The 27,914-nt window shown below is 42.0% G+C and overlaps 1 protein-coding gene across 19 annotated transcripts; it reads left to right on the plus strand.

Annotated features, from left to right (window-relative positions):
- Positions 1–498: 498 nt before the first annotated feature.
- ube2d1b (ubiquitin-conjugating enzyme E2D 1b) lies at positions 499–26,418 on the plus strand. 19 transcript variants are annotated; one of them, XM_038773605.1, is made up of 11 exons: positions 510–614; positions 8,132–8,223; positions 8,839–8,906; positions 15,002–15,058; positions 17,459–17,511; positions 21,243–21,306; positions 21,407–21,438; positions 21,533–21,610; positions 21,700–21,805; positions 22,691–22,784; positions 23,934–26,418. In XM_038773605.1, exons 3-11 carry the CDS (start codon positions 8,903–8,905, stop codon positions 23,977–23,979), a joined length of 534 nt encoding a protein of 177 aa, XP_038629533.1. In that variant the 5' UTR covers positions 510–614; positions 8,132–8,223; positions 8,839–8,902; the 3' UTR covers positions 23,980–26,418. The 19 variants fall into 19 exon arrangements, 18 of the variants coding, with proteins under 18 accessions (XP_038629540.1, XP_038629534.1, XP_038629539.1 ...); XM_038773606.1 differs by lacking the exon at positions 8,132–8,223 and having other exon boundaries at positions 509–614; XM_038773610.1 differs by lacking the exon at positions 15,002–15,058.
- The last annotated feature ends 1,496 nt before the right edge of the window (positions 26,419–27,914 follow it).

Below are 27,914 nucleotides of genomic sequence, written 5' to 3' on the forward strand. Positions count from 1 at the left end.
GCGCCAGGGACCCGGGTTCAATTCCGGCCTTGGGTAACTGTATGAAGTTTGCACATTCTCCCCATGTCTACATGGGTTTCCTCCGGATGCTCCAGTTTCCTCTCAGTCCAAAAATGTGCAGGTTAGGTGAATTTTCCATGAAAGAATTGCCTCTTAGTGTCCAAAGTTTAGGTGGGATTTCGGGGATGTGGGTGCGTTGCCAAAGTCGATGCTCTTTTGGAGGGTTGGTGCAGACTCGATGGGCCGAATGCCCTCCTGCACTGTGGGGATTCTATTCTATGACCGAATGGCCTGGCCTGGAAACATACTCATTGGGCACCTACAAGCCTGACTGGGTAAATGGAGGTGTAGTTTCTGAGATCCTCATGGGAAAGGCCACCTGAGGAACTACAACCCCCAGCGATCAGTAATACTGCGCATGCGCGGAGATCGGGCCACGCGGGACTACAATTCCCGGCGGCCAGCAGCACACGTGCTCCCAGAGGCGCTTCCGGTGTCAAGCTGGAACCGGAAGCGAAAGCTGAGGGGGAGGGGAAAGGAAGCTGAGAGGAGAAGCGGCTCCCACTGCGGCGCTTTCAACCCTTCACATTATGGCCAAGAGGCGGATAGAGAAGGTAAGGGTTCCCTGCGTGCATCCAGCTGCAGCGGGGAAACGGAGCCCGGACTGGGCGAGTTCAGACCGGGTTGTGAGGCCTCCCTTACGTCAGCCGCCGAGGTCGGGCCCAGTATGGAGCCGGCCAGCCGGTTTTATTGGCACCTGAGGTTGGAGTGCGTCGCCTCCGGCCGATGTCAGCTGGGTGGCCTGGATCTCGGGCTAAAGTCTAAACCCAAGGCCAGACCACCGCTGGGTTATTTTAACTGATTCCTACCTTTATTCTCCTCCCCGGACCTTCTCGGCGAAGTCTCGCTGCCAACTCCTGCCGTTACCAAGCCAACAGGAAATGTTGATTATTTATCCCATTTCCCCGTCCGGAGAACGGAAGGTTTTGAGGACAACAGAACCTGTTGGTGTGTCCGGCTCAATGACATGTAAGATTTTCCCTTTCAAAGGTTGTTAATACTGTAACACAGGAGGAGGTTGTTCGGTCCGTCGGTCTGTGCTGTCTCTTTCTGGAGGAGTCATTGACCTGGTGTCACCCCCTTGCTTTCTCCACATAATCCAATTCCCTTTTCGAAAGTCTCTATGGTCGCGATCTCTCGGACAGTGCAGTCCAGATCTTAACCACTCGCTGTGTGAAAAGGTTTTTTTTTGGTCATGTTGCCCTTGTTCCTGTTGCCAGTTACCATAAATTTGTGCCCCCTTGTTCTTGATCAATCGACCAGTGAAATAATTTTTTCCGTACTTACTACGTCCGGGCCGTTTGTGAGATTGAATCTCCTCACAACCTTCTTTTCTCCAAGGAGGTTCCAATTTATCCAATCTAGCTGCACAACTGAAGTTCCTCATCCCTGGAACAATTTTTCGTTTCAAGTGCCTTCACATCCTTCCTGAAACGTGTCAAGACTGGTGCAATACAGTTGAGGCCAAACCAGTGTTTTATATATCCTTGCTTTTGTGCTCTATGCCCATATTAATGATGCCCAGAATACTGTATGCTTTGTTAATGCTTTCTTAACCTGTCCTTTGAACTATAAGACCTGTGCACATTTATACCAGGTCCCTCTGCTCTTGTGTCCCCTTTTACAATGTACCCTTTACATTGATTCTCTTCATTCATCCTATCACAGTGAATCACTTCTCACTTCTCTGCATTAAATTTCATCCTGTCAATCTTTCTGTCCTTTTGAAGTTTTACACTATGCTCCTCATGGTTCACAATATTTTCAAGTTTCATGCAATCCCCAAATTTGGAAATTGTGCATCAAGGTCTAGATAACTCCTTCTCCTGTAGTGGATTATCAACTCTTCCAATCTTTGGTGCACCTTTTCAGAGAGACATGTGAAAGAATATTATCCATAGAATCGCTAACGTACAGAAGGGGGCTATTCGGCCCATCAAGCCAGCACTGACCCTCCGAAAGTGCACTCTACGTAGACCTGGTGGTTATGGCCAATCCACCTAACTTGCACATCTTTGGACTGTGGGAGGAAACCTGATCACCCAGAGGAAGCCCACGCAGACACGGGGAGAACGTAAAAACTTCACACAGCCAGTCACCCAATCAGCCCTGGGTCCCTGTCAGCGAGGCAACAGTGCAAACGCTGCTGCCCATTGTGGGTAGCTTCAAATTGGATTTTTTTTTAAAAAGGAAACCAAAAGAGCATTTTGTGCCTGCCAGTTTACGGAATGCTGTACAGCCAAAGTGCTCACCATGGTGATTACTGCAATGCCTACCCTGATGTTACTTTCGAAGGAAACAAATGCTTGATAGTTAGCTGTTCCCTTGTGCAATCTCCGTGCCGGTACCTCTACCAATCAGAGTCTGCTTGCCAACAAATCTGCACCCTCTTCTTATGCAATATAAATTGTTGTTCCTTTTGCGATTTGGTATTCTGTCCTGATGAGGGCAAGAAGAAAAGCTTTGACAGTGTGCCTTTTTTTTAGCAAAACTCAAGTTCCGTTATCAAAGCAACTACTTTTTGAAGTGTTACGGATGTGTCATGTTGAAGGAGTGATATTCCTTAATGAGCGGTAGAATTGGTAATGTTTTCAATTCTGCTGTCAACAGCCTGATACAGATTTAAAATCTTGAATTAAACTGCCATGCCTGTCCTGTTACCTTGTCCAAGCTGTCGTTTAAAATGTGAATATGTTGGACAAGCCAGCTGCTTGTTTTCACTTGCAACCTATCCTACTCTGTCGACAGTACCGATGGAGTCAGGTGTCATGGTCTTGGGTGGGTGGTAGAGATGCACAAGGCCTCTTAAGGATTTCCCACTCCCTAAAATTAAAAGTGCCCAAGCTGTGACAATGATTGAAATTCCTTTTAATTAGTTTCATTAAAAAATATCTGACCATACCACTGGACTTGCTGAGGCCATTGTGGGAATATTAAAATATAATTTAAAAGTGCAAGCATTACTTGGCACCTGTCATTCTATAAAAGTGCACCATCGAGGTAGCTAAAATTGCTTATGAGGAAGTGCACCAACATTTGGGAAATTGTGTAATCTGAATATCCTTTCTTCTAACAATCCTTTTTCTTTGCAACCTGCAAGTTTTATATGAACCATTTCTGAGATACTTAGCATGTTTCATGATGCCAGCAGCATTATTCTGATTCAGTTTCAAGCAACCCTGACGGTTGTAAGTTCAGGATCCACTACCAAGACTATCCTAAAGAGAGTTGAGTGAGAAAAGTGTTCGGACTGAACTGGTAGATTAAACCAGAACAAGGTGCATGAACTGTGAGAACAGCCAAACAAAGTATTGAAAGTGATCCCCACAGATGGCACAAAATTGATTTCATTTTGGTCCCTGTGGCGGTGAGTGTTGCGTGAAACCCGCTTGCAATGAAATTTTCTGCAAATATATGCCTTCAGGCGAACCTACTGAAGCTTGGTCGTTCAGTTTGTGAAATGGTTAGACAAACTCCACGCCATGTAGTGGGAAACTAGTTTCCCAGAACACACACTGCATAATATGGTTCCCACTGCCACCCCCTTCTCAAGAGAGGAAAAGAAAGGGAAATATATCTAGGTGTCCATCCCATACGATTTGGTGTAGTGTACAAGAAACACCGGATTGAAGTTGTCTTGATTGCAAAAGCATATGGAATTCCTGCGGTGCAAACTAATACACTGAAGCAGGACAACAAACAAGTTGTTATCCAGGTGAGAAGAAATAGTGCAGTCACAAAAAGGCAAGCGGTAGTTGTAGGAACTTCAGTTGTTAGAAGGATGGATTATTTGGCAGCCATCGTGTCACCAGCATTCCCAAATCCTCGGGTGACATGGTAACTCACAATGGTGTGGTGGGGGGGAGAAAGAAAGAAGTGATCAGTTTCAAATTGAGGTACACTTTAGAACCGGTGGCCTCGGGAAGTTCAAAATGTAAACCTGTTAAAGAGTTTGGGGATTAGAATTAGGAACAGAAACCACAGTATAGCAATCTCCAATTGTTCCAAATACTGCCAGCCTGGACCTCCGTTTACAGATGTGGAAGAAAATGTTTCAGATTTCTAGATGGTGAGGCTGCATAGATGGGATAGCTTTCACAAAACCACTCTGATGCCTGTAACCAATTTAAACTAGCAAGGTAGGGAGCTAACATTTTGGCATAGGTTTGAGAGACAGCAGTCATGGGCCTGGTTTAGCACAGTGGGCTAAACAGCTGTCTTGTAATGCAGAACGAGGCCAGCAGCGCGCGTTCAATTCCCGTACCGGCCTCACCAAACAGGCGCCGGAATGTGGCGACTAGGGGCTTTTCATTGAAGCCTACTTGTGACAATAAGCAATTATTAATATGCTAAGTTCAAGAGCAAGATAGAAAGCTGTAGTTTAGGGCAGAGGAGGGAGGTGAAAGATAAGATAATAAAAGAAAAATAAGAGAAGGTAAAAGGGTTCTCTGACTGAGAGACTTGACTGTCTGAAGATGGGTTGAGGTAAAGCAAAGGTTTTGAGATCAAAATAGGGAAACGTGCTTAGACTGCGTTAACAAATGTGTTGCAAATCCAAGGAAAATGCAGTGTTTTGGCTAGCAGTGCAGAACAAGGAAGTGACCTGCTGATAGGTGAACAATGAGCACAACGATGAAGGTGTCGACGGTGGCCATGATGTGGAGATGCTGCCGTTGGACTGGGGTGGGCACAGTAAGAAGTCTAAGTCCAACAGGTTTGTTTTGAATCACTAGCTTTTGGAGCACAGCTCCTTCATGTTGTTGTAAAACCTCTTACTATGCACAACTATAAAGGAACAAAGCATTTGCCCAGAGTAGGTGTTAATAGCAGAATACAGGTCAGCTCTGTCTGAAAGCAAAATGTGGGAGCAAGATGCAGACTGGCACCAGGATAAGAAAATACAAAATGGAGGACAGAGTTTATGGTCTGAAATTGTTGAACTCCATGTTGAGTCCAGAGGGTTTCAAGTGCCTAATCAGAATGAGGTGCTGTTCCTCAGGCTTATTTTGAGCTTCGCTGGCTTTTAAGGCAGACCAGCAGCGTGGTTCGATTCCCGTACCAGCCTCCCCGGACAGGCGCCGGAATGTGGCGACTTGGGGCTTTTCACAGTAACTTCATTGAAGCCTACTCGTGACAATAAGCAATTTTCATTTCATTTCAGTGCAGCAGGCCAAATACAGAAATGTGAGTGTGAGAGCAAGGTGGTGAATTAAAATGGCAAGCAGCTGGAAGCTTGGGGTCATGCTTGTGGAGTGGCCAAGGTGTTCTGCAAACAGTCTGTTTGGTGTCTCAAATGTAGACTGCATTGTGAGCAGTGAATAATGTAGACTAAATTGAAAGAAGTACAAGTAAGTCACCATGGATGGTGAGGAATCCATGTAAAGGGGTAAGTCTTACACCTGCAATTGCATCGACAGGTGTTATGGGAAAGGGATGAGGTGTTGGGGGAGATAGAGGAGTGCATCGGGTTGTAACAGAGGGAACGGTCCCTTCAGAGTGACAGTGGGAGGGGAAGATGTGTTTGGTGGCATCATGCTGAAATTGCCAGACGTGGAAAAGGATGATCTTTTGAATATGGAGGCTGGTAGAGTGGAAGGTGAGGACAAGAGGGAACCCTGTTGAGATTTTGGGAGGGAGGGAAGAGAATAGGACTGAAATGGGTCTGACAGGGTTGGGGGCATTGTCAACCAGAATTGTGAGGTTGAAATTCTTGGTTGAGGAAAAAGGAAGACCTTTCTGAGGCACCTTGTGGGAAGTAGTGTCATTGGAACTGATGTGCTGTAGACACGGAGAAACTAGGAGAATGAAATGGAGCAGGGTGTGACATGTAGTCAAGCGAGCTGTGAGAGTCGGTGTTGTAATGAACATTAGTCGACAGTCTAATCCCGGAAATGGAGATAGAGAAGTTAAGGAGGGGAAGTGGCGGAGATGGACCATGTAGAAATTGAAAGACAAATTGATTAATTTTTCCAGTTCCAAATGAGAGCTGGAAGTGGCACCAATAAATTCATTGATGTGCTGGAAAAATAATTGTGGGGGGAGATAGAGTAGGACTGGAACAAGGAATGCTCCACTTGCATCACAAAAAGACAGGCCCATGTGGGTACCCATAGCCACACCTTGAAGTGAGATTAGTTATAGGAGAAATAGTTCAATGAGAGAAAAAGTTCAGCCAGGGGAGGAGGATGGTGATGTATCTTTGTTCAAGAAAGAAAAGAACCCTCAGAATGTCCCAGTGGGGCTGGAGTGTAGAAGGATTGGAAGTTTATAGTGAAGAGGAGGCAGTTAGGGCCAGGAAACTGGAAATTGTTGAAATGACACAGAACTTCATAATCCTGAATTAGGTGGTAAGAAACTGGACAACAGAAGAAAAATTAGAAATCAGATCAGTGGGCAGAAACAGGCTGAAACAATGGGTCTCTCCAACGGTCTACTCATTGGTCTGATAGAAGACTGTCAGTCAACATAGAAGAGAATAATGGGGGCTTTTATAAACATAAGCAAAAGGATGACCAAAGAATTGGATAATTGTGAGACAGAAACCATCTTGCATTTAACAGGGAATGTGAGACATCATTAACATGTATCATGTCCAATTTTTACCTTGCTCTGAAGAAAGAGTGTATGACGATTTGGAAGATCCCCAGCTGGAGATAAATGTCAAATCATTAAAGTTTGTGTGACTGATAGAAAAATCAACTGTTCTGAATATATTTCATCCCAGAATACTGAAGAAGCTGATAGGCAATGACCATAATTCTATAGAAGCTTTCGGAAACTTGTGACCCTCTGAGGCTGAACCCATGTGTGTTGGAGCAGAATGAAGAGCTTTACTGTGCATCTGAGTGTGCGATAGCTGGCATGATAGGCTCCCAAAGTGACTGTTACATTTCACAGACTGATGCTCCTTGCCTTCCTTGAGCACAAATTTCACCAAATAAACCACAAACTTTGTTCTCCTAAAATGTCTTTGCTCATGAGACTAACATGAACCTCAAATTAACGTGTTTTCCCACTCGGGATGTTTCGGTCATGACTTATTTTTTATCCACAGGGTTTGAGATATGGAGTGGCATTTTCATTATTTGAATGGCAGTTTTGATTTTGCCTTTTAAGACACTAACAGGAAAATTACATATTTGTTTTACATCATGTTTTCAAAATGATGAAGTATAAATCCAAGTCTCTATTTTAACGATTCCTTTATCATAATAGAACACAAGAGTTAGAAACAGGAGTAGGCCACCAGGCTTTTCAAGCCTGCCCCACCATTCAATATGATCATGGCTGATCTATGCCAGCCTCAACTCATTTTCAGTGTCATTTCCCCTAGTCCCCTTTCGTTCGATCTGTCAAATATTTATCCACCTCCACTTTAAATATTTCCATTTATCCAGCCTCCACCACCGTTCGGGGGAGAGTTCCAAAGATTCACCACCCTCTGTGTGAATAAATTTCTACCCACCTCAGTTTTCAATGACCAGCCCTTTATCTTGCAGCTATGTCCCCTTGTTCGAGACTCTCCCACTAATGAAAACACCCGTCAAGTCCCCTCCGGATCTTATTTGTTTGAATAAGGTCACCCCTCCCTCTTCTAAACTCCAAGGAATACAGACCCAGGTTATTTAGTCTCTCTCGATAGGACAACCCTCATCCCAGGAATAGCCTGGTGAATTTCCTTTGGACTGTCTCCAATGTTACTTTCTCCTTTTTAGGTAAGGGGACCAAAACTGATCACAGTTTTCCAGGTGAGGCCTCCACAACACCATTTACAATTGCAACAAAACCTCCACATTTTTAAACTCTAACCCCTTTACAATAAATAAATTTTAAAAACTAAAAAAATAATAAATGCAAACTGCTAGATATCATTAATTTGTGAAATTCTATACAGTTTTTGATGGCCTAATCTATTAATCAATCTCTCATGTACTCATTTGGATATAGTGCTAAAATGCTGAATCAGTCAAATTGACAAATTTAGCAGTCAAGGCAAATGCATTTTGATCATATTCTATGCATCCAATTGGCTTAGATTGACAGCCAGCTCCATCTGGCACTTTGTCAACAGATACAGTAACCATAAGTGCAACAAAGCAAAAAAAAGCCGAAAACTACAAGTACTAGAACCAAGTCCGCAAGTCAGCTTACACAAGAGAACAGGTGAGTCAATATTTTGCGCGCGGGCCGGGCCACCTTCAGAGCTTGATGAAGAAACATTTCCAGAGAATCGGGATGGGAAGGAAAAAACAAAATTGGACGCTAAAATGAGACACTGATAGATAATGTAAACCGTCTTCTCAAGACAGAAAGAAAAAGCATCTATGAAATTGAAAGCGTTAGAACTTGTGAATAGTCAAAATAATGAGGCCCTGCCAAGTGAAAGTTTCAAAAGTGGGGTAAATTGATAAAAATATTTACTTTTTAAACCACAATACTTAATGCACTATTTGTCAACATTTATGGCTCCCCCAACTTCCGTCTCAAATTCCTGGTGGCTTCCTCGGTATTCAACATGGACAACTCCCATTCACTTTCCAGCTCCCTGTAGCACCACTCAGGACAACTTGATGAGTTTTGAAAAGTGCTATTTGGTATAACTCTCATGCTCTGGTACACCATGATTCTTAAGTTGCAATAAACAATAAGGGGATCAACCAGTATACGCTTAAAAACTATTGTTTTACTGGCTGTTGGTTAAACAATATAGAGTGTTGCATCACCTGGTGGATTTCCTAACACTAACTTATGTAGAAATTGGTTTGCCTGTTTTTACAGACACAATCATTGTGGTTTGTGAGAGTCAACCTCACTTGAAGTATGGTTTAATACCAACGGGTTGATGGGTAAGTGAGGAACATTATTTAATGCAAATTGTTCCAAACCGGTTAGGGATTGTTAACTCTGAAAGAGGACTCCAAATATTTTGTTTTACGTGATAGAATTATACCAGAAGATTTTGCTTTCTTTCAACAAAACACAATTTTATTGTTTACAGGATCACAGAATTGTTACGGTGTAAAAAGAGGCCTTTTGGTCCATTGCATCTGCCCTCCAAATGAGCATCATGGCTTTGTGTCATTCCCCTAACTTTTCCCCAGATCCCTGCATATTGTTTCTATTCAAATAATTGTCTAATACCTTCTTGAATGCCTCAGGTGAACCTGCCTCCAACATACTTCCAGGCAGTGCATTCCATAGCCGAACCACTCGTGTGAAATTATTTTTTCTCTCACTTCAAACTTGCTTTCTTTGCAATCATTTTAAATCTGTGCTGTCTCGTTCTTGATCCTGTTAGGTCAGGTAAAGGTTTCTCTCTTTCTACTCTGACCAACCCCCTACTAATTTTGAATATCTCTACCTTCTCTCCAAGGCGAACAGTCCCAATCTTTTCAATCTATCCTCAACTGAAGTTTCTCATCCCTGGAACCATTCTTGTAAATCTCTTCTGCACCCTCTCCAATGAATTAATATCCTTCCTATAATGTGGCGCAGAACTTTATACAATATTTCAGCTGTGGTCTAACTGGTGTCTTATATAAGTTCAGCATAATCTCCTTGCGCTTTTACTCTATGTCCCTATTAATAAAGCCCAGAATACAAGATACTTTACTAACTGCTCTCTCCACCTGTCCTGCTACCTTCAATGAACTAGGCACATATATACCCAGGTCCCTCTGCGTCTGCATCCCTTTTAGAATTTTACCCCTTATTGTATATTGTCTGCATCTGTTCTTCCTACAAATTGCATCATCTCACACTTCTCCACATAGAACTTCATGTGCCACGTATCTGCCCACTCCACCAACTTGTCTATGTCCTCTTGAAGTTCTACACTGTTCTTACAATTTACAATACTTTGTTATCATCCACAAGCTTTGTCCTTTGCGCACCAAGATCTAGACCATTAATATATTCTTCTTCAGCAACCCAGCTGATAAATTCTGTGTTACTAGTCATGTGTTCTGTGGCCTTGCGTGGCTGATGAGCTCGATCCTGAAGCCACACACTTGACAGGTGTTTCCAGGAGGTGGGATTGGTCCTTGGACTCAGGATTACTAGTATTCCTTTACAGGCTCCTTTTCTGGACCTCCTCTTGCCATTGGGTGTCCTTGATGAATTTTATCCCTTTGATCTGGAGGTTCCTCAGGTCGGCCTTTTTTGAGCAAAGGTTCTCCTAGGCGTTGATGTCTATGTTGCATTTCTTGAGGTAAGCCTTCAGGGTGTTTTTGAAGTGCTTCATTTGTCCTCTTTCGGGAGCCTTCCTTGAGCTGAGCAAAAAAGATTTGCTTTGGCAGTCAGGACTCTCACATCCTAAGCACATAGTCGGCCCAGCAAAGTTGGTTTTGGGATGATCATGGCCTCAGTGTTGGTGCTCTTTTCTCCTTTAAGGATTCTGATAGTATACCTGTCCTCCCAGCTGATGCAGAGAATCCGTCTCATACAGCATTGCCTCCGGGGCCTTGAGGTGGCATCTGTTAATAGTTCAAATTTCTCAATCGTAATGAAGAGTTTGAAGGACGACTGCCTAATGTACAAACATTAGGATCTTGGGGTCAGCATGGATGCCGCAGTCATCAGATTCTCATCCTTGGGCGTCTGAAGGAGGCACTCGTGGATTGGATACAAAGTTGGATCTCAGCATCAATGTCAGCCTTGGGTGATAAGTGGTTCCCCAGGTCTGGGAAATGTTCCAAGTTTCTCTGTTAATTTTGATGGAGGGAGAGACTGGATCTTGCCCTAGAGCAGGTTGGTAGAGCACTTGAGTTTTGAGGTTGAGGCTGAGACCAATTCTCCAATATGCTTCCACAAATTTGTCAAGCATGGCTTCAAGATTCTCTTCTGAGAGAGTGGAGATGGCAATGTCATCCCCATACTGACGTTCCACGAGCAATATCAGCGGCATTTGTTTCTCGGATTTTAACCAGTTAATGTTGAACCAGTTTTTGTTGAAAAGTTTTCCGTCCATCCTATAGATTATGTCCACTCCACTGGGAAGCTTGTTTTTGACTAGGTGGAGGATAGTGGCGTTGAAGATGGAGAAAAGGATGGGGCCAATAACACAGGTTTGCTTAACTCCAGCCTTGACCTCTAAGGCTTCTGTCTTAGTTCTGTGATTGCGGACTGCCGGTGACAACTTGTCGTGGAGGAGTCTGAGGATATTGATGAATTTGTCCAGACAGCCTGTCTTTGACAATATCTTCCACAGCACTTCATGATTAAGTCAATGGTCAGATCAATGAAGACCATGTAGATGGTTGCTGTTGCTCCTGACGTTTTTCCATGAAGTTGCCACTGTTCCATGGTTTGGACGGAGGCCCCTCTGGCTTTCTGGAAGGATTTCAGCAGAGACTGGGAGAAGGCAGCCAGCAAGGATTCGGGCAATGATCTTCCCAGCGATGGAGAGTAGGGAGATTCCTCTGTACTTCCCCAGTCCGCTTTGTCTTTCTTGAAGATGGTGATGATGACGGCATCCCTGAGGTTGGCAAGAATTTCTTCTGTCCCAGAGTTTCAAGAACAGTTGATAGAGATGATGGGTGATCTCTTCTCATCTAAGTTTGAAAATTTCCGCTGGAATCCTGTCCACTCCTGCAGCTTTTCCATTCTTTGCGTGTTTAATGGCAGCTTCAACTTGATCCACGCTTAGTGAGAGTCCAAGTTAACCTTTGATGGGTAGTTGGGGGAATTTCCTCAAACACGTCCTCATCTATGATTGTACCACGGCTTAGGAGTTCTTTAAAGTTCTCTCTCCATTGAAAGCTAATGTTTTCTGCCTCAAGGGAGTTTCGCCCTTACTCTGCACTGGTTTGTGGCCAAGGGCGTTGGGTCCATATATTGTTTTGGTGGCACTGAAGAAGCCCTAAGTGTTGTGCTTGTTGGCGAGGAGTTGCAGATCCTTCCTCAGCCCAACATTGGTTCTTGATGGCCCTGGTTTTTTTGCACCTCCACTCTGGCTGATTGAGCTGTCCTCTTTGCCTTGCTGGTTATGTTGTTTTGCCAGGCATGGAGAGCTTTCCTCTTGTTGATGAGGTCTTGGATGGTACGGTCATTCCTGTCGAATCAGTCTTCGTGTTTCCTGGTCTTGTAGCTGATGATTTCTTCACAGCTTGAGATGATGACTTTCTTCAGCTCTTTCTAGCTTTCCTCCACTCCTTTAGAATGAACACCTCGGCGATTTTGGAGACTATATTGTTAGAAGTTCATGAGCATGCTAGGCTGTTGAAGCCGCTCAATGTTGATCTTTTTTCTGAGCTGTTGCTTTATCTTCTGCTGCTTCTGATGGAGCTTGATGGACATAGCGGAGAGGATGAGCCAGTGATCTGTCCAGGCATCTGCACTGGTCATTGGTTTGGTGATGAGGGCATCCTTTTGGTCTTGCGATTGGACGATGACTAAGTCGATCATGTGCCATTGCTTTGATTGTGGATGACGCCAGGAAGTCTTCACTATTTTTAGCGCACCTTTTCTAGCCCTTTCCCCATGCAGGGTGAGCAAAGTGGATCCTGAAGAGGACTGCTCAGTCGCGAAGAAAGCTGCCAAAATGATCTCCTGTTCCTATTCCAAGAGCAAGACGATTGAATCAAACTCCACCGCCTATGTCCGAAGCTAGTGATTTCCAGATCTTTTGGTCCTATCTCTGTCACCTCGTGCCAAACGCTGTAGGGCTGGTCTGTGAGGGGGGGGGTGGGGAGGGGGTGAGTTGGTTTCCTTGTGGTAGATTCCTGGTGTGAGACATCTTTAACATGGATATGCTGTTGCACATCAGCAAACGCACGGTCCTTGACACGGAATAGGTCCAGTTACAGTGGCATGGGAATCTCTACAACCGGGGATCTCCCTACTGCTGCAACCGTCACCTGACATCGCAGCCTTTGATACCGTACTGGTATCTTCCACCTGATCCACTGTTGAGGATGTGGGTTGGGCTTTTCTGGTTTCTCCCCTCTGACCTTACCAGCAGGGTGAATCTGTGAGGTGTTTAAGACTCCCGATGGCATTGCTCTTGGGATCAATGGAATGTTTAAGAGTCTCCACTACAACAAGGTGGCAATCCAAGGAAAGGATTAATATATGGTCCCAATACCGATAGAAAATACTAGGCAATCTCAGCAGGTCTGGCAGCATCTGTGGAGAGAGAGGGAGCTAAAGTTTAGCATTTGAATGACTCTCTTTTTCAAAATTATCCAGACTCGAAACATTAGAGTTTTCTCTCCAGAGATGCTGCCAGACCTGCTGAGATTGTCCAGTATTTTCTGTTTTTGTTTCAGATTCCAGCATCCACAGTAATTTGCTTTTATGTCTCAATACCTGGGGAACTCCACTACTGTCTCTTTTATTCCATGAGCTAGAACCTTTTCAAGTCTGTTGTGATTCCATGAGCTAGAACTTTTTCAAGTCTGTTGTGTGGCACTGTATTAAATGATTTTTGAAAAGTCCAAGTACACCACATCAACATTACCCTCATTGGCCCTTTCTGTTAGCTCCTCAAAAAAATCCCAAGTTAACCACAATTTCCCCCTTAGATATTCACACTGGCATTTCCTAATCAACCCATGTTTCTCCATGTGACCACTAATTGTATTCTGAATAACTGTTTCTAGAAGCTTATCCACTACATGTAAAGCTGACTGACCTGTAATTGCTGGGATTATGCATACAACCTTACTTGAGCAAGGGTGGAATGTTCCCAATTCTCCAGTACTCGGGAACCTTCTCTGAATCTAGGGAAGACTGAAAGATTGTGGCCAGCACCCCAGCAATTTCCACACTCACTTGTTTCAATATCCTTCATCTGCCGGTCAGGGTGCCTTGTCAACTTTCAGTATAGACAGTCTGTTCATTACTTTACTCATCAATTTTGAACCCTTCTACTGACGGGGTTCCTCCTCCATCGCCATGGCCTTTACCTTAGTAAAGACTGATGCAAAGTATTCATTTAATATCTCAGCTGTGCTCCATGTGTAAATTCTCTTTGAAGTCCTTAATCCGTCATCCTTTTAGGGAGATCTGGATTTGTTTGCACTGCCATTCCCTTTTGAGCGAATGACTCTTGACTGCATGAACCATTTCTTTATTGGAGGTAGTCCATTGTTCAGCTACAGTTTTTCCTGCCAACATTTTGTTCCAGTCTAACCAGCCCAGCTCTGTTCTTGCCCCATTGAAGTCGGCTTTCTCCCAGTTAATTATTCCTAGTCTCGATTGCCTATTGCCGTTTTCTATCATTATCCTTACCATATGACATAATGATCACTGTCTCCTAAATATTCCCCCATTGACACTTTATCTAATTGTCTCACCTCATTTCCAAGAACCAGGTCCAACAATGCATCCTTTCTTTTTTGACAGGGTAGATACTTCTGGGGGAAAATTTTCTGAACCCTCTCCGCCCTTTGCTCTACCACTGTCCCGGTCTACATTTAGGGAATTAAAGGCCCCCCCCCCCCCCCCCCATTATAACTACTCTATAATGTTTGCATCTTTCTGTAATTACTTGAAGATTTGTTCTTCTCCATCCTTCTCACTAATTGATGGTCTATAGGCTACACTGAGCAATGTAATTGCACCCTTTTTGTTCTTTAGCTGTAGCCAAATTGATTCTGTCCTTGAACCCACAGGGACATTTTCTTCCTCCAGCACTGCAATGCTCTCCTTAACCAATATCACCACCCCTTTTCCTTTCCTACCTTTTATGAACCAAAAATATTTAACACTCAGTCCTTTCCTTCCTTGAACCAGCTTTCTGTTGTCTCCACAACATCATGTTTCCCATTGCAGTCTGGACCTGTAAGTCCCCAATCTTATTTGCTAAAAGAAATTAAACAAAGCAAATACCGGTAAGTGAACACCAAACTTGTCACTACATATGTTAAGCACTCAGATTTACTTATTACTTTGCCCAGGAATTTGCTTGCACGATACTTCAAGTTATTTATTTCTGTAGGGGCCACCCATACGAATACCACAGTCCTCCAGAGAATTGTCAGCTCTATTCTCAAAGGTAAAACTTTCATTTACCATCGCTTGAGTGTCGTCACCTCGGTTCCGTATTGTGGTTACTTTTCCAATACTTGCTGGTCGCAGTCTTTGGCACGACACACTGTGAGGACCACTGCAGATGTCTCTCCTAGTTTTTCTAGGCAATTTTGCAGCTTCTGTTCCCGCACAAAAATCAAACAAAGATTAAGACTCACCTGTATTTCATAGGGTTAATGATGAAGTTAGATTTTTCCCCGAATGATTACTATGCAGGCCTAGCTAACGCATTTACTTCAGCTATCTTGGTGAACTGCAAATCCCATGAGTCAAGCTGCAATGAAAAACTCCCAGCAAACACCCAAATAAATTGAAACCGGAAGATCTCCCAAAGCTCCACCCATTCCATGATGATGTATCATGTTCTGTGCTGTCCTCAAGCCAACCCTTAGATGAATTATCTATCATTTCTAATTTATTTTGCAACCTTTCAGGATTTACTGAATGCTTTAAAACAAATTTAGTCCTAACTCCTAAATCAAAGCATTTTTCTGGACTGTCATTACTGCAAGAATTGCAGACCATATCTCAAGCTTCCCAGCTAAGTCAGCACACCTGTTTTATGATTTTGTGTTTCAAGCTGTTAACTTCTTAAATCAACATGGCCCCAATCTTTTTAACTGTAAAAAAAAATGTTTTTTAATCGCAAAGCTGCTTTAACTGCATTTATCGAATTTTCTACAGTTAAACTCTTAACTCCTAAAACTTAATTATATACAAAAACACAAGACTCATGAACTAGATATTCACTACAAAATGATTGCTGTTTGGTGCTTGAGGTGTGATAGACATAGGCTGGTGGAATTGACAGAGTCATGATAGATTAAATGCAATGCCAATGTGAGATGCATTTTGGTAGAAAAGCCACCAAAGTTTGTACACAAACACCTCTAAGTCAAGTGGTACAAATTTAAAAGTACCGAGATCTGGAGGTGTTTGTGTACAAAATTTGGTGCATGGGCTGTTTATAAAGCAGTTAATAAATTATATTGTGAACTTGATAACTAAAGGTAAATAGTCCAAAAGCCATAAAGTTGTGCAAAACAAAACCCGAGCTAAGCTTCCAACTTGAGCATCCATAGAATCCCTACATTGCAGAAGGAGGCCATTCGGCCCATCAAGTTTGCACCAACCCTCAAAGAGCACCCTACCTCGGCCCACTCCCCCACCCCTATTGCTGTAACCCAACCTAAACTGCACATCTTGGGAGGTAACTGGAGCACCCAGAGGAACCCACACAAACACTGGGAGAACATGCAAACTCCAGGCAGTCACCCAAATTGAATAACACCAGGGTGCCTGGTGTTGAAGCAGCAGTGCTAACCACTATACCTTCCAATTCTGGGTACCACACTTTAGAAAGTTTTGGGGAGGGCACAGAAGAGATTTACTAAAATAGTAAATTGGATAGACTAGAGAGGCTGGAATTGTACTCCAAGGAGCAGAAAAGGCTGAGAGCAGATTTGATAAAGAGTTGTTTAAAATCATGTAGGCCTTTGCTGGAGTAAATAAAGAGAACCTGTTCACAACGGATGAAGCGTCGATAACCAACAGCACAGATTTTGGTGATTGCCTTAAAAAAAAAAGGAGGCAGGAGGAAATTCCTTTTAATTCAATGGGTGGTTAGGATTTAAGTGCACTGCTTGATGGGGTGATTGAATAGAGGTAACTCAAAAAGTAACTGGGAAAGTACTTGGAAACAAAAATAATTGCGGGTATGCAAGTAGTGGGGTTAACTGGACAGTTCTTTGAAAGAGCTAACACAGACATGATGAACTGAATGGCCCCCTTGTGTGCTGTACTGTTCTAGGAGCATCTAACGTAGCAGATGCTCCTGCAATCCGTGACAGGTTTTGTGTTTCTATCATTGGTTCGCGAATGGGGGTCAAGATGCAATTTGTTCAGTTCATCCACATTTTAGTATTAGTGCTTCCCTTTAAATCTTATTTTCTTGAAGTCGTGCATCTTAATTTTTTACATATAGACCTTTATTCCTCTTGAAGTTACATAGTTTTTTTGTATCGCCCCTGTAACTCAATTGGCTGTGCCTCATTTTTTAGATGAACATGTTTGAGACAGTGCGCGAGCCTTTCACATCTGTCTATGTCCTTTTAGGTAGCGTGTGAAATGGGGTCAGGCTGCAAGCAGACAGGCAGCAGCAATCTGCTCAACTTGTCTACACTGGAAATGGCAGCCGAGGCAAGGTAGCAGGAGTGTTACTCTGCTGGAAATGACACAGAAAAACAATTGGTTTTCAGAACTAGGTAGTGTGTCCTTTGATTCTACCAACAGCATTGGAAGTAGGATGAAACTCCTTATTTTTGTGCAATGTTTTACATAAAAAAAACTTATTTTTCCTCTCCAGCTAACACCCCTTCTACTGAAGGCACTGACTCATGCTGGGGGACAGTTCAACAGGTACTGGCCACCAACCGATACCTCGCTCAAGTTGCCATTCTTCATGTGTGAACCTAGAGAGTGGGTTTGGCAAGCAGTTCGACAGTAGGGGGCATCACAACTGAGCCCGATCCTATCCACGCATGCACTTTACAGCAAGGGAAATACTGATCAGGACCTGGAACCCTGGCTGATTTTACTCTCCCTTAGCCGATGGGTGCTGAGGGCCTCTCCTGCACCCTGGCTGAGATCAGCTAATTCAGCAGACTGGGAAAGCACCTGGGACATTCTGGTAGGTATAGCTCAGTCGAACTCTGCCTTAATCAACTGAGCTATTGGGGAGATGAACAATGCACTATTTTGTTTTTATAAAATTTGCTGCAGTTCATCTCATTATCAAGGATGTTATTGTAAGGAAATTCTTTTAAACGTGAATCTCTTGATTTCCCATACCTGCATAGCTCTTTTGTTTTCCTTAAATGCTCCTTAAAGACCTGTCAGCTCAATACATCTGAATCCCCAAAATGTTGGCATTTTCACTGCTGGCTTTGTACATCCTTGGTTTGCATTGTAAACCTGTATATTGGACAAGTTTTGCAATGTCCTCTATCAGTATAGTATAGTACACAATTTAACAGACTATTTAAATCACTCGAATGACAGTGTTTTATGTGTTATTGGAACTGAATCAAATTACATCCTGCGGTTTGCTCCCTGGATTCATCAGTTGCTTTCACATGTCTAATTTACTCTGCGAGATTTTGACAGCTCCAATAACTTGCTTTTTATTTCATTTTATTATTTTAGGGTGAATTGAATAAAAATAACTTTTTTAAAAAAGGCTGCTAGAGGTGGGCAGCGTTCTATGCAAATATTAGATTTTTAATCTAATTTTAAATGAAGATTAATGTCCCTTTAACTGCATCTTCACTGGCAGACATGTCTTATTTTCCTGCTCAGTTATAGTGGAACTACTTCCCCCTCTCAGCTGTTGCCACTGCTTCATTTCTGGGCCTGGCCTCTCCCAGATCTGGGCCTGTATTTGACGCCCAAACATGTCTTGGGCTGCTTCTAGCCACAAATCTATGAGCACTTTTCTGCCCCAGAAGCTCATTTTGCCTGCAGTGCTCTCAGTACCCATCTCCCTACATGATCTCTTCCCTCTTTCTCTCCTGATACACTTAATTTTCCAACTTCCCTGCGCCAGTCTGGCCCATTCTTCCATTCTCAGTTTCATGGTCCATTGGCACTATCATTGTAAAACAGCATAGTCTCTAACTGAGCAAACCCACAGGGAATTGTATGTCTGGACGTGTCATGCCATCTATCATGCTTTCAATGTATGCCCATCCTGCACCTGATTAAGTAAAAATGAATTCATAAAATTATTCGGAGTGGAACAAGCCGCAAAACACCAAGGAGGTACAACCAAGATTAATAATTCAGAAAGGAACTGCTAATGAAGCAGATGCTTAGGAAGTGCTTGAAATCGTTAAAATGTTTTTCCCTGAAGGCCTGCACGTCTTTCAGACACATGGGAGTTCTTCATGCCTGTCTTTGGGCCAGGTGTGAGACATCTTGAATGCAGAGTTACAACCAGGTAGTATACTGTAAAACCTGGATGAAACAGTGCTGCAACTTAGGCCTGTAACTTTCAGAATTCAGCAGAAGCCTGCCTTACTTTTGGATCTGAGTGCAACCTGATTTTAGAGTTGGTATGGGTGCATGGATTTTATTTTTGATGATCTATAATGAGACTGACCTTTCTCTGAGAATGCTGGACTTGTTCATAAGTTTCACTGCTCTGCAGGTCTGGCAGTGACTATTCAGATGATCTGGTTCCAAAAACAAGAGAAACCATACATCTTGAACAGTATGTAAGGAAAACATGGGAATTACCATGTACAAGTCCTTTGTAGTTTAAGCAGCGTGTACACCAACATTGCATTTAATTTGTTACAAACACAAAACAATATTTTTAAGAAATGGACAAATACTTAATACAGGCTACTGCTGCTGAAGCTGATTAGAATTTTACAATTTACAAACTTCCCTGAGAAAACATGTGAACTGAACTGATGATTGAAGTTGAAAAAAAATCAATTTGGCAAATACATTGTATATTAAATGGCATAACACTTGTGTCCTTTCTAAAACAGTTTAAAATCCAACTTCTGTGAGCAATTGAATGTGCGTTTGTGAGCATCAGGTATGTTGTAGATACTTGAGCCTGCCATTCTCACTGTTGGTCTGGGGATTAGCTCGACCCCTCACCTTTGTATTCCGAATGCCTCCGCTCACCACAAGTGCTAGATCTTGCTGTTCTTGGTTGCCAAATAACACAAACCATACCCACACTATTCCTGCTTCAATTCAGGCCTTGTGTCTTGCTGCTGCTCCTAATGTGCCAAACTGCTGTGCTCCCCTGCATGTGCATCGTCCCCACCCAACTGTTCCACGTCCCAGGATAATGATGAGAAACTCCCGCGAGATCTACTGGTTTAATACATAACAAAACATAACACATTGTGCTAGTCTGGTCTTCACAAAATTCAAAGTGATGTCTGTTTGTTGTGAGATTTGATTGCAAAATTGTGCAACTCAAACATCAGAACTCATAGTTTCTTCCTGCTTACATTTCCAATTTTAAGATGGGATGTAAATATTCTACTTCAAGCTAGTGATTTGAGATTTTATGTTTGTCTGATCTTGTTAGCAGTGAGAACATTCTCCAGTGTTGGTCAGTAATGTTTCTTCTACAATCAATAGGCAAGTTACCAGATATATCAAATTGCTACCATGTGGTGCTTTACTAAATGCTGATCACAGTTGCTCAGTAAAATAACTGGGCTTTGTTTTGAGTCGACCCAAAATTGTTCTGGTTGCAATAGGCATAAGTACCACTTTACGTGGGTAAAGGCAGCCTGTGGTTGGAGCAAAATAGCTGTTAACTATATGGTTAATTGGTGCGACAATAATAACTGATGAGCAGGTCATTACAAAACCTTTGTTTCTGCTCTTGCCCTTGGTAATTACACTCGAAGGATAGCAAATATGCACAGTACGTATGCTGTAGATCCTTAGTCAGGTACCTGAAACTGGAATCCACATCATCATTGTCTGACATTTGTACTGCTATTACTAGCTAAATACGTTGTGAAAAGAGTTCTGGAAAATTAAATCTGAAGCTAACATTTACAGTATCCTGTCACTCATGAGTATAACATTTATTTTGTTTAAACTGACAAATATCAACTTGGTGCACGTTCAGTTGAAGACGAACACGTTTAAGATCTTCTCCATTCTGCGTAATACTGTGCCTCATTAATTCTTCAGTTTTGCAGTGTTGTATAGTCTTGCTATGTGTCACTGTTTATTTTTAATGCAGTATCAATACTATTAGTGTTTTGGCCCTTAGGATGTCACATATCCCGATGTGAGCATTGACAAGTCTTAGATTTTTCGGCACCTTGTTTACTCTTCAGCCTTCGATTTGAATCAAGTCCAAATTCATGATTTGCACTTCAGTTTAAATGTAAGTAATATACTCCTTCCCGCCCCCCACCCCCCCTTCCTCACCCCAGTGCACCAATTTAAAGATATTTTAACAACACCTTGCAGCTAAGCTTGTGTAAACTCCACACACTCTGCCTAACATGTCAGGTACTTTGGAAGATGGTGTAACTGTTACATTTTTTTCACTGGAGATTATTTCCCTGCAGTAACAATGATATTTTCTTTTGCTCATTTAGGAATTAAAAGACTTGCAACGAGACCCACCAGCTCAGTGTTCAGCAGGTCCAGCAGGAGATGATAGTAAGGGTGATTTTTTTTCAAGATTTACATTTTTTAAATTTGATTTGAAGGAGACTTTGTTCTGACTATTTCTTTAATATCTCTTGCCTTCAACGTTTAGTGTTCGCTTGGCAAGCCACTATAATGGGACCTGTGAGTAGCTCATAAATTTTTATTTTGCATTGTATTCACATTTTATAGATGAAATTCTGTATGCGTTTAACATGTGATTTTCTGTTTCCCCCAGTATGACAGTCCGTATCAGGGAGGAGTTTTCTTTCTTGCAATTCAATTCCCTACAGATTACCCTTTTAAACCACCAAAGGTAACTTTCATTTTACGACATTTATGCACTTGGGAAAGGAGAAAGGAATCTTTTCTCTGCAAATAATGGTAACTTTTTATACTTTAAAGGTTGCATTTACAACAAGAATATATCATCCAAACATAAACAGCAATGGCAGCATATGTCTTGATATTCTGCGGTCACAGTGGTCACCAGCATTAACGATATCAAAAGGTATGGCCGATGTTCTTAGTAATGTAAGAATATTGTTTCACTGAATCCTATTCATACTCATAAATTGCCTTGCCTTTTTTTTTGTTCAACAAAAGTAAACATTTTTTTAAAACTGGAGGGGATCATTTGAAATATTACGGCCTAGTTTCTAAGTTCAGATTGATGAGAAGTGTCCTGATCTTCCAACCTCAATTCATCTCCCATAAAACAATTGGTTTAAGGTTAGGGAACTGGAATTACAGTAGTTCGAGACCGGGTACCATGGTAAATCAGATTTTTTTGTGTGTGTATTCACTATGTAATATCCCGTCTTTCAGATGAGATTTTCCACTGAGGCCCTGACTGCCTTTGAGTTGAGTGTTAAAGATCCTAAAGCACTATTGGAAGAAAAGCTGGGAGAACTCTCCTGGTGTCCTGGCCATTATTCATCCCTCAAACTAAATCACTAAAACAGCAGAACTGGTCACAAATCTCATTGCTATTTGTTTTTTTTGTATAAATTTAGAGTACCCAATTATTTTTTTCCAATTCAGGGGCAATTTAGCGTGGCCAAACCACCTAGCCGGCACATCTTTGGGTTGTGGGGGTGAGACCCACACAAACTCGGGGAGAATGTGCAAACTCCACACGGACAGCTCATTGCTATTTGTGAGACAGCATAAACTGGCTACCGTGTTTGCCCACGTAACAACAGTGACTACACTTAAAAAGATTTAAGTTGAGCTGTGGAATGTCCTGAAATATATTACGTAAATGCAAGCTCTTTTCTTTTACGCATACAATTTTAGTCTGGTACAGTATCTAATTATACTAAATGTGTGTGGCTTGTTTTTCAATAATCAGCTGGTTTGGAAAGTAATGGGCATTGTTCTTCTTTCCTGACAGTTTTATTGTCTATTTGTTCACTCCTGTGCGATCCTAATCCTGATGATCCACTGGTTCCAGAAATTGCACACATGTATAAAACAGATAAGGAAACGTAAGTAGCATATTGAGCCTTGAGCAGCACCCAAGAATACTAGTTAATCTTATAGAAAGAGTAGTTTCTGACAAATGTATAGTTTTACCAAAATGCATGAAAGCACTTAAACAACTGCATTTTTCTTCGATAAACACCCTGGGTTAATTTCTGTGAAAGGTACAAAGCTAATTGGAGTAGTGCCTTTAATAAACTGGGGGAAAATAGCTGCTTTGTTTCTAGACATACTTGATGCACCTTTCATTTGTTAACTCCTGTGTTCTTGAAAACAGGCATTTCAAAATCTGATTAGATGCACATAAACGGCAATTTCTAATTTTCACTGAATTGCTTGAAAGGGAAAGGTTTACGTGAAGACCAGCTAAGATTCATTCCTCCCCGAAGTCTTCGACCTACCGTGGCAATCCTCCAATACCCCTCTCCAGTGCTCATTCTTAGAGTGGGCCAGCATCCCAATTATCCACTGCAAACAATGGAAGCTGTAGGGAGACTCTTGTGCCATTGGCTATATTTTTGTTTCCGAACATAGCTATTCTGTGTAGACAATCCACTCCTTTGAAGGCTCACAGCATTTTGTGTACCTCCCCGTGACATTAAACAAGGGCTCAAGAGAGAAGACCTAAAAAGTTCCCAGAGCCATAGGCTCCCTCACTCCAGGTTTGAGCACTGAAATGTAGCGAGGACTAATTCCCGACAAACCTATTGTGAGGCCTCCACAACACGAAGCTGCTAACCGTGAAATCAAAATAGACCCCACCTGTTTAATTGGACTCCCAAGTGCTCTGATTTAGGCAGCAGAACCAATGAAGAACTGCTGGAGAGGACTGACATAGACAAATTGGGGAATTCAGAACAATCCGTATTGCAGTCATTTGGCATTCTTTTGCCTGTTTATCTACCAGAGTTCCGCCTGTCAATCTAAAAGTTCCTGTTAAATTTGGGTTTGGTGAAACATCAGTTTAGGTGCAGTATTAAATTTAAGTATAAAATATTTTATTAATTTGCCAGCTGCTTTTGTTAAAGTTGGTCTGTTTCAAATCTCTTCAGGTAGAGCTATTAAAACCCATGGACTTCACCTAAATCCCTTGTATATTGTTTCCATCAGTGTGTTTTGTGCTAATTTCATGTTGCCTGTTTTATTTTTGGTAGCTACAACAAGCAAGCAAGAGATTGGACTCAGAAGTATGCAATGTAGAACTGATGTTGGCTATACCACAACTATCACAAGTGAAGAAAAAGTGGCGACATTTTTTTTTCCAATTGGAACCCAGGCAGTTCACAATAAATATCATTGTGAGTGATGAGTATTGTAAATTTGCTTCAATTGAAACAGTGCAAATAGAAAACATGCTCATTGTGTCTATACTCAAAGCTGCAAACTGTTTTTTGCAGAAATTGCCAAATGAGCAATGAAGCAAGTAGTTTACTAATAAAATTCCACATTGTGATGTTTTTCCTCTTCTGACGAGCATTCCAGTGCTAATTCTGAAAATGGTTCTCCAGTCAGACTGCTTTGCAATTCTATGCATTACATTTTGGACTAGTATTAACAAACATCTGGTTTTCTGTGCCGATTTTCTTTTCACTTTGCTGCACTTGTTCCGAAATATTGGTGTAAAACGTAGGAATAAGCTGGTTGCCAACAGCGATTGCTGTTGCCAAATACCACCAAGTGCAAATGCTGGCCCGCCCATTGTAATTGCATTCCATTCATTTAGTAGAAGTGAAGGAGATGCATCATTCAGATGTTCATAATTGGAGTCAGCTGATCGGATCACTCAACAGGCCTGCTACTATGGTGCATCAACTATGTCATAACAGATACTTTACCCCCTTTGTTACCCTGTCAATTTTAATAATTTTCATCTAGTTTCAAATGTCTTTTCTCAAGGATATAATTAAGTGTATATGGTGCTAGCTTTTTATATTTGACATGTGTACACAGTGTTACCTACCTCGAGTAAAATGTACCCTTGCTTGCCTATTATCCATTTCACTCATTTCAAGATTGATTTGCACCCTCCCCGAATCAGTTTGCCACAGTTGCCTATTACTAATTTTAAGTAAATTTGCTGTTGTGAATGGTCTCAACATTAAATGGTAAATGAGATCACAGCCAAATTTCCAATTACGTGAATTCCTTGAACCACTGTAGCAGCGACAATTTCGGGGCATTTTTATCTAATTTTTATGGATTATTTAAAATATAGGTAAAATCATGTAAAACAAATATTTCACAGCCAAATTGTATGATGTTTACCAGGAATCTTGAATTCACAACTACTAAACTGTTATCGTCATACCATTATATATTAAATATTACTGCAAAATGCACCTTTCTCTGAACAGTGAAGAACTGAACTGTTGCACTTGTAATTAAAACAGATGGACTGTTTTGCCAGTGCTTTGTTCTTTTTTTAAAAAAAGCCTCACTAATTTTTTTGCTTAAATGTTTGAGTTCAGAATTTATCCTTGCTGAAACTTGCAGAAGTCTATTTTATGTCACTTTGAGAAGTGCGCAACGTTTTGTGATCTGGCCTGTCCCCTTATCAAAAGCTTGTTTTTTGTTCATTTTGTTCAGGATATGGGGTTAACGGCCCATAACCTCCTGGTTTCAGTGTCGCATTTAGGGGAGACCCCTGTGATGCACTGGGAAATCCTTCTAAGAATTTCCCAGCCCAACGCAATTGTCCAGAAGTGCTAACTTCCTCTGGACAATTGCATTAAGCTGGGAACCACCCGACAGAAGTGATTTTAAGTCTCTTACTTTGGTTCTGCCAGTTTTACTCTGATAGTTACTCTGAAAGAGTTGGAGGGGGGGAAAAAATCACGTCTAACTCCAGAGTAACTATTTAAGCACACAGACTCAGCCTTGCAAGGGGCACCCCAGGCCCGACCCGATCCGATCCCCACCATCCGGGTGTGATCGGGTCCAACCCTCCCCCCTGTTGGCTGAACCACTTTTAACTTTTAATTGTCCCTTTAAACGCCACCTTTACAGCAACTGGGCTGTTTCTTGCTGTGCCCCAGATACTCCACAACAATGGGGGGGGCGGGGGGGCTTTGTGCTTCTGTCTCACCCAGCCTAAGTGAGGAAGGGTGAATCAGGGGCTTTAGAACCCCAGTGTGGGTAAATCATTCAAGTGTGGCAATCCACCAGAGATTGCTACTCTGAGGATGTTACGGAAAATGTTTCTGGTCGTAATCTTTTGTCAGAACCCTTGAAACGTAAATCTTACCTTCCTCTCTCCACAGATGCTACCTGGCCTGAGTGTTTCCAGAATATTCCGTTTTTATTTTGTTTCCAGCATCTGCAGTATTTTGCTTTGTTCAGACTGATTTCCACAGTGGCTAGCCCATGACGTACAGCGGCTAGTAGTCACTTTAAGGGAGTTTGGCTTTTCATAGTGATCACTGGCTCAAAAATGCAAAGCAATGAGTCAATCGAATTCCTTGTAAAAGCAACATGTGAAGGAGGCTTTGCCCCACTTCTGCTAACTTATGGATGTTAATTGTGGATTTCTGTTTTTGTCTTTTAAAAAAATAAGTAGTTAAAACCGATATTTAAAAAAAAATCACACTGCTTGTGCATCTTTCACTTTTTTTGTCCAAATAAAAGCGTTCACAAAATTAATCAGCATTGGCAACTGTTATTTGTGAACCACTTTTAAATTCGTCTTCTATATATTTTGACTAGGTTTGTTTATCCATGCATGTTAATATTGGTATTTAACCCTAGTTTCTGATGTCATGGTACTAGCTGATTCCTTTTGAATTTCAAATTGTATTTCATACATACTGAGGTATCTGCACCGAAAAGTTCTTTACAATGGAAAAATATAAAATGGAACTTGGAAAGCCTGTGATTTTGCGATGTTTAACCCTATTGCAATTCTCGAATAAATATTTTGCTCGAGGTGACCTGCTACTTTCCTTGACAAGAGGTTGAAGGCTAAGTCACATCTCGCAACTAGTTGAAGTTTGAGGAGGTAACTAATGGGGTGTTGTAAGGCCCCCAGAAGTTTCCGGATAAAAGATTAAAGAAAATGAGTATGTGGAATTGGAGGCAACTTGTTGGAATTGATGAGGGGAGACAAAGATTAGTGATTAATAGCCACATGCTTGAATTAGCAGAATGTGACTAGGATTGGCCACAAACATCTCTGTTAAGCCTGTATGTGACCTAAATGAAATGGTTAGCACAGTGGTTAGCGCTATTGCTTCACAGCGGCAGCATCCCAGATTCGGTTCCCGGCTTGGGTTACTGTCTGTGCGGAGTCTGCACGTTCTCCCTGTGTCTGCACGGGTTTCCTCCGGGTGCTCCAGTTTCCTCCCACAAGTCCCGAAAGACGTGCTGTTAGGTAATTTGGACATTCTGAATTCTCCCTTCGTGTACCCGAACAGGCTCTGGAATGTGGCGACTAGGGGCTATTCACAGTAACTTAATTGCAGTGTTAATGTCAGCTTACTTGAGACAATAGAGAATATTATGTATAATGCCTATCGCAAAATGCAGGCCATTCCACCTAGGTGGTATATGCTGGTGTTTATAAAGAGTCTGCGTGTCTAATATTGCTGGTGACACTAACTTAAGTCACTTATTTTAGATAGGAGCATTAATTGCAACTTGCTCTAGTTCCCAGTCAGTCTCTGTTCCTGCTATTATTGATGTGGCAGGAACAAACACTCGGCTTCGAAACAAACAGCACATCATCTACTTAAAAGTGAAATTCTATGCTGCCTACCTACACTAGCCACCACAAATTTTCCAACAGTTAATAAGCTAGAGCAAGCGAAAGGGAAGACAAGGGACATACCTGCCTAGTCCCTCTTAAGACCCAAATTCTTAGATCAATAACCATGAATAAGGACTGCTGCCATTGGGTTTCTGTTGAGTACTTGAATCTACTTCACAATGTCCCCACCCAATCCATACAGAACAAATAATTATATTCTATAATATCAAAGGCTTTTCAGCATCCAGGGAGATCAGAGTCATCCAAAGTGCACTTTTGGCAGACTTGGATAATATTCAACAGTATCCTAACGTTGCATAAATTCCGACCTTTAATAAATCCAGTCTGATCACTCTAGATAATCACAGGAAGGATTTTCTCCAAGTGCATCGCA

The sequence above is a fragment of the Scyliorhinus canicula genome, chromosome 16 (genome assembly GCF_902713615.1).
Source record: "Scyliorhinus canicula chromosome 16, sScyCan1.1, whole genome shotgun sequence".
In the NCBI taxonomy this organism is placed as follows: Eukaryota; Metazoa; Chordata; class Chondrichthyes; order Carcharhiniformes; family Scyliorhinidae; genus Scyliorhinus; species Scyliorhinus canicula.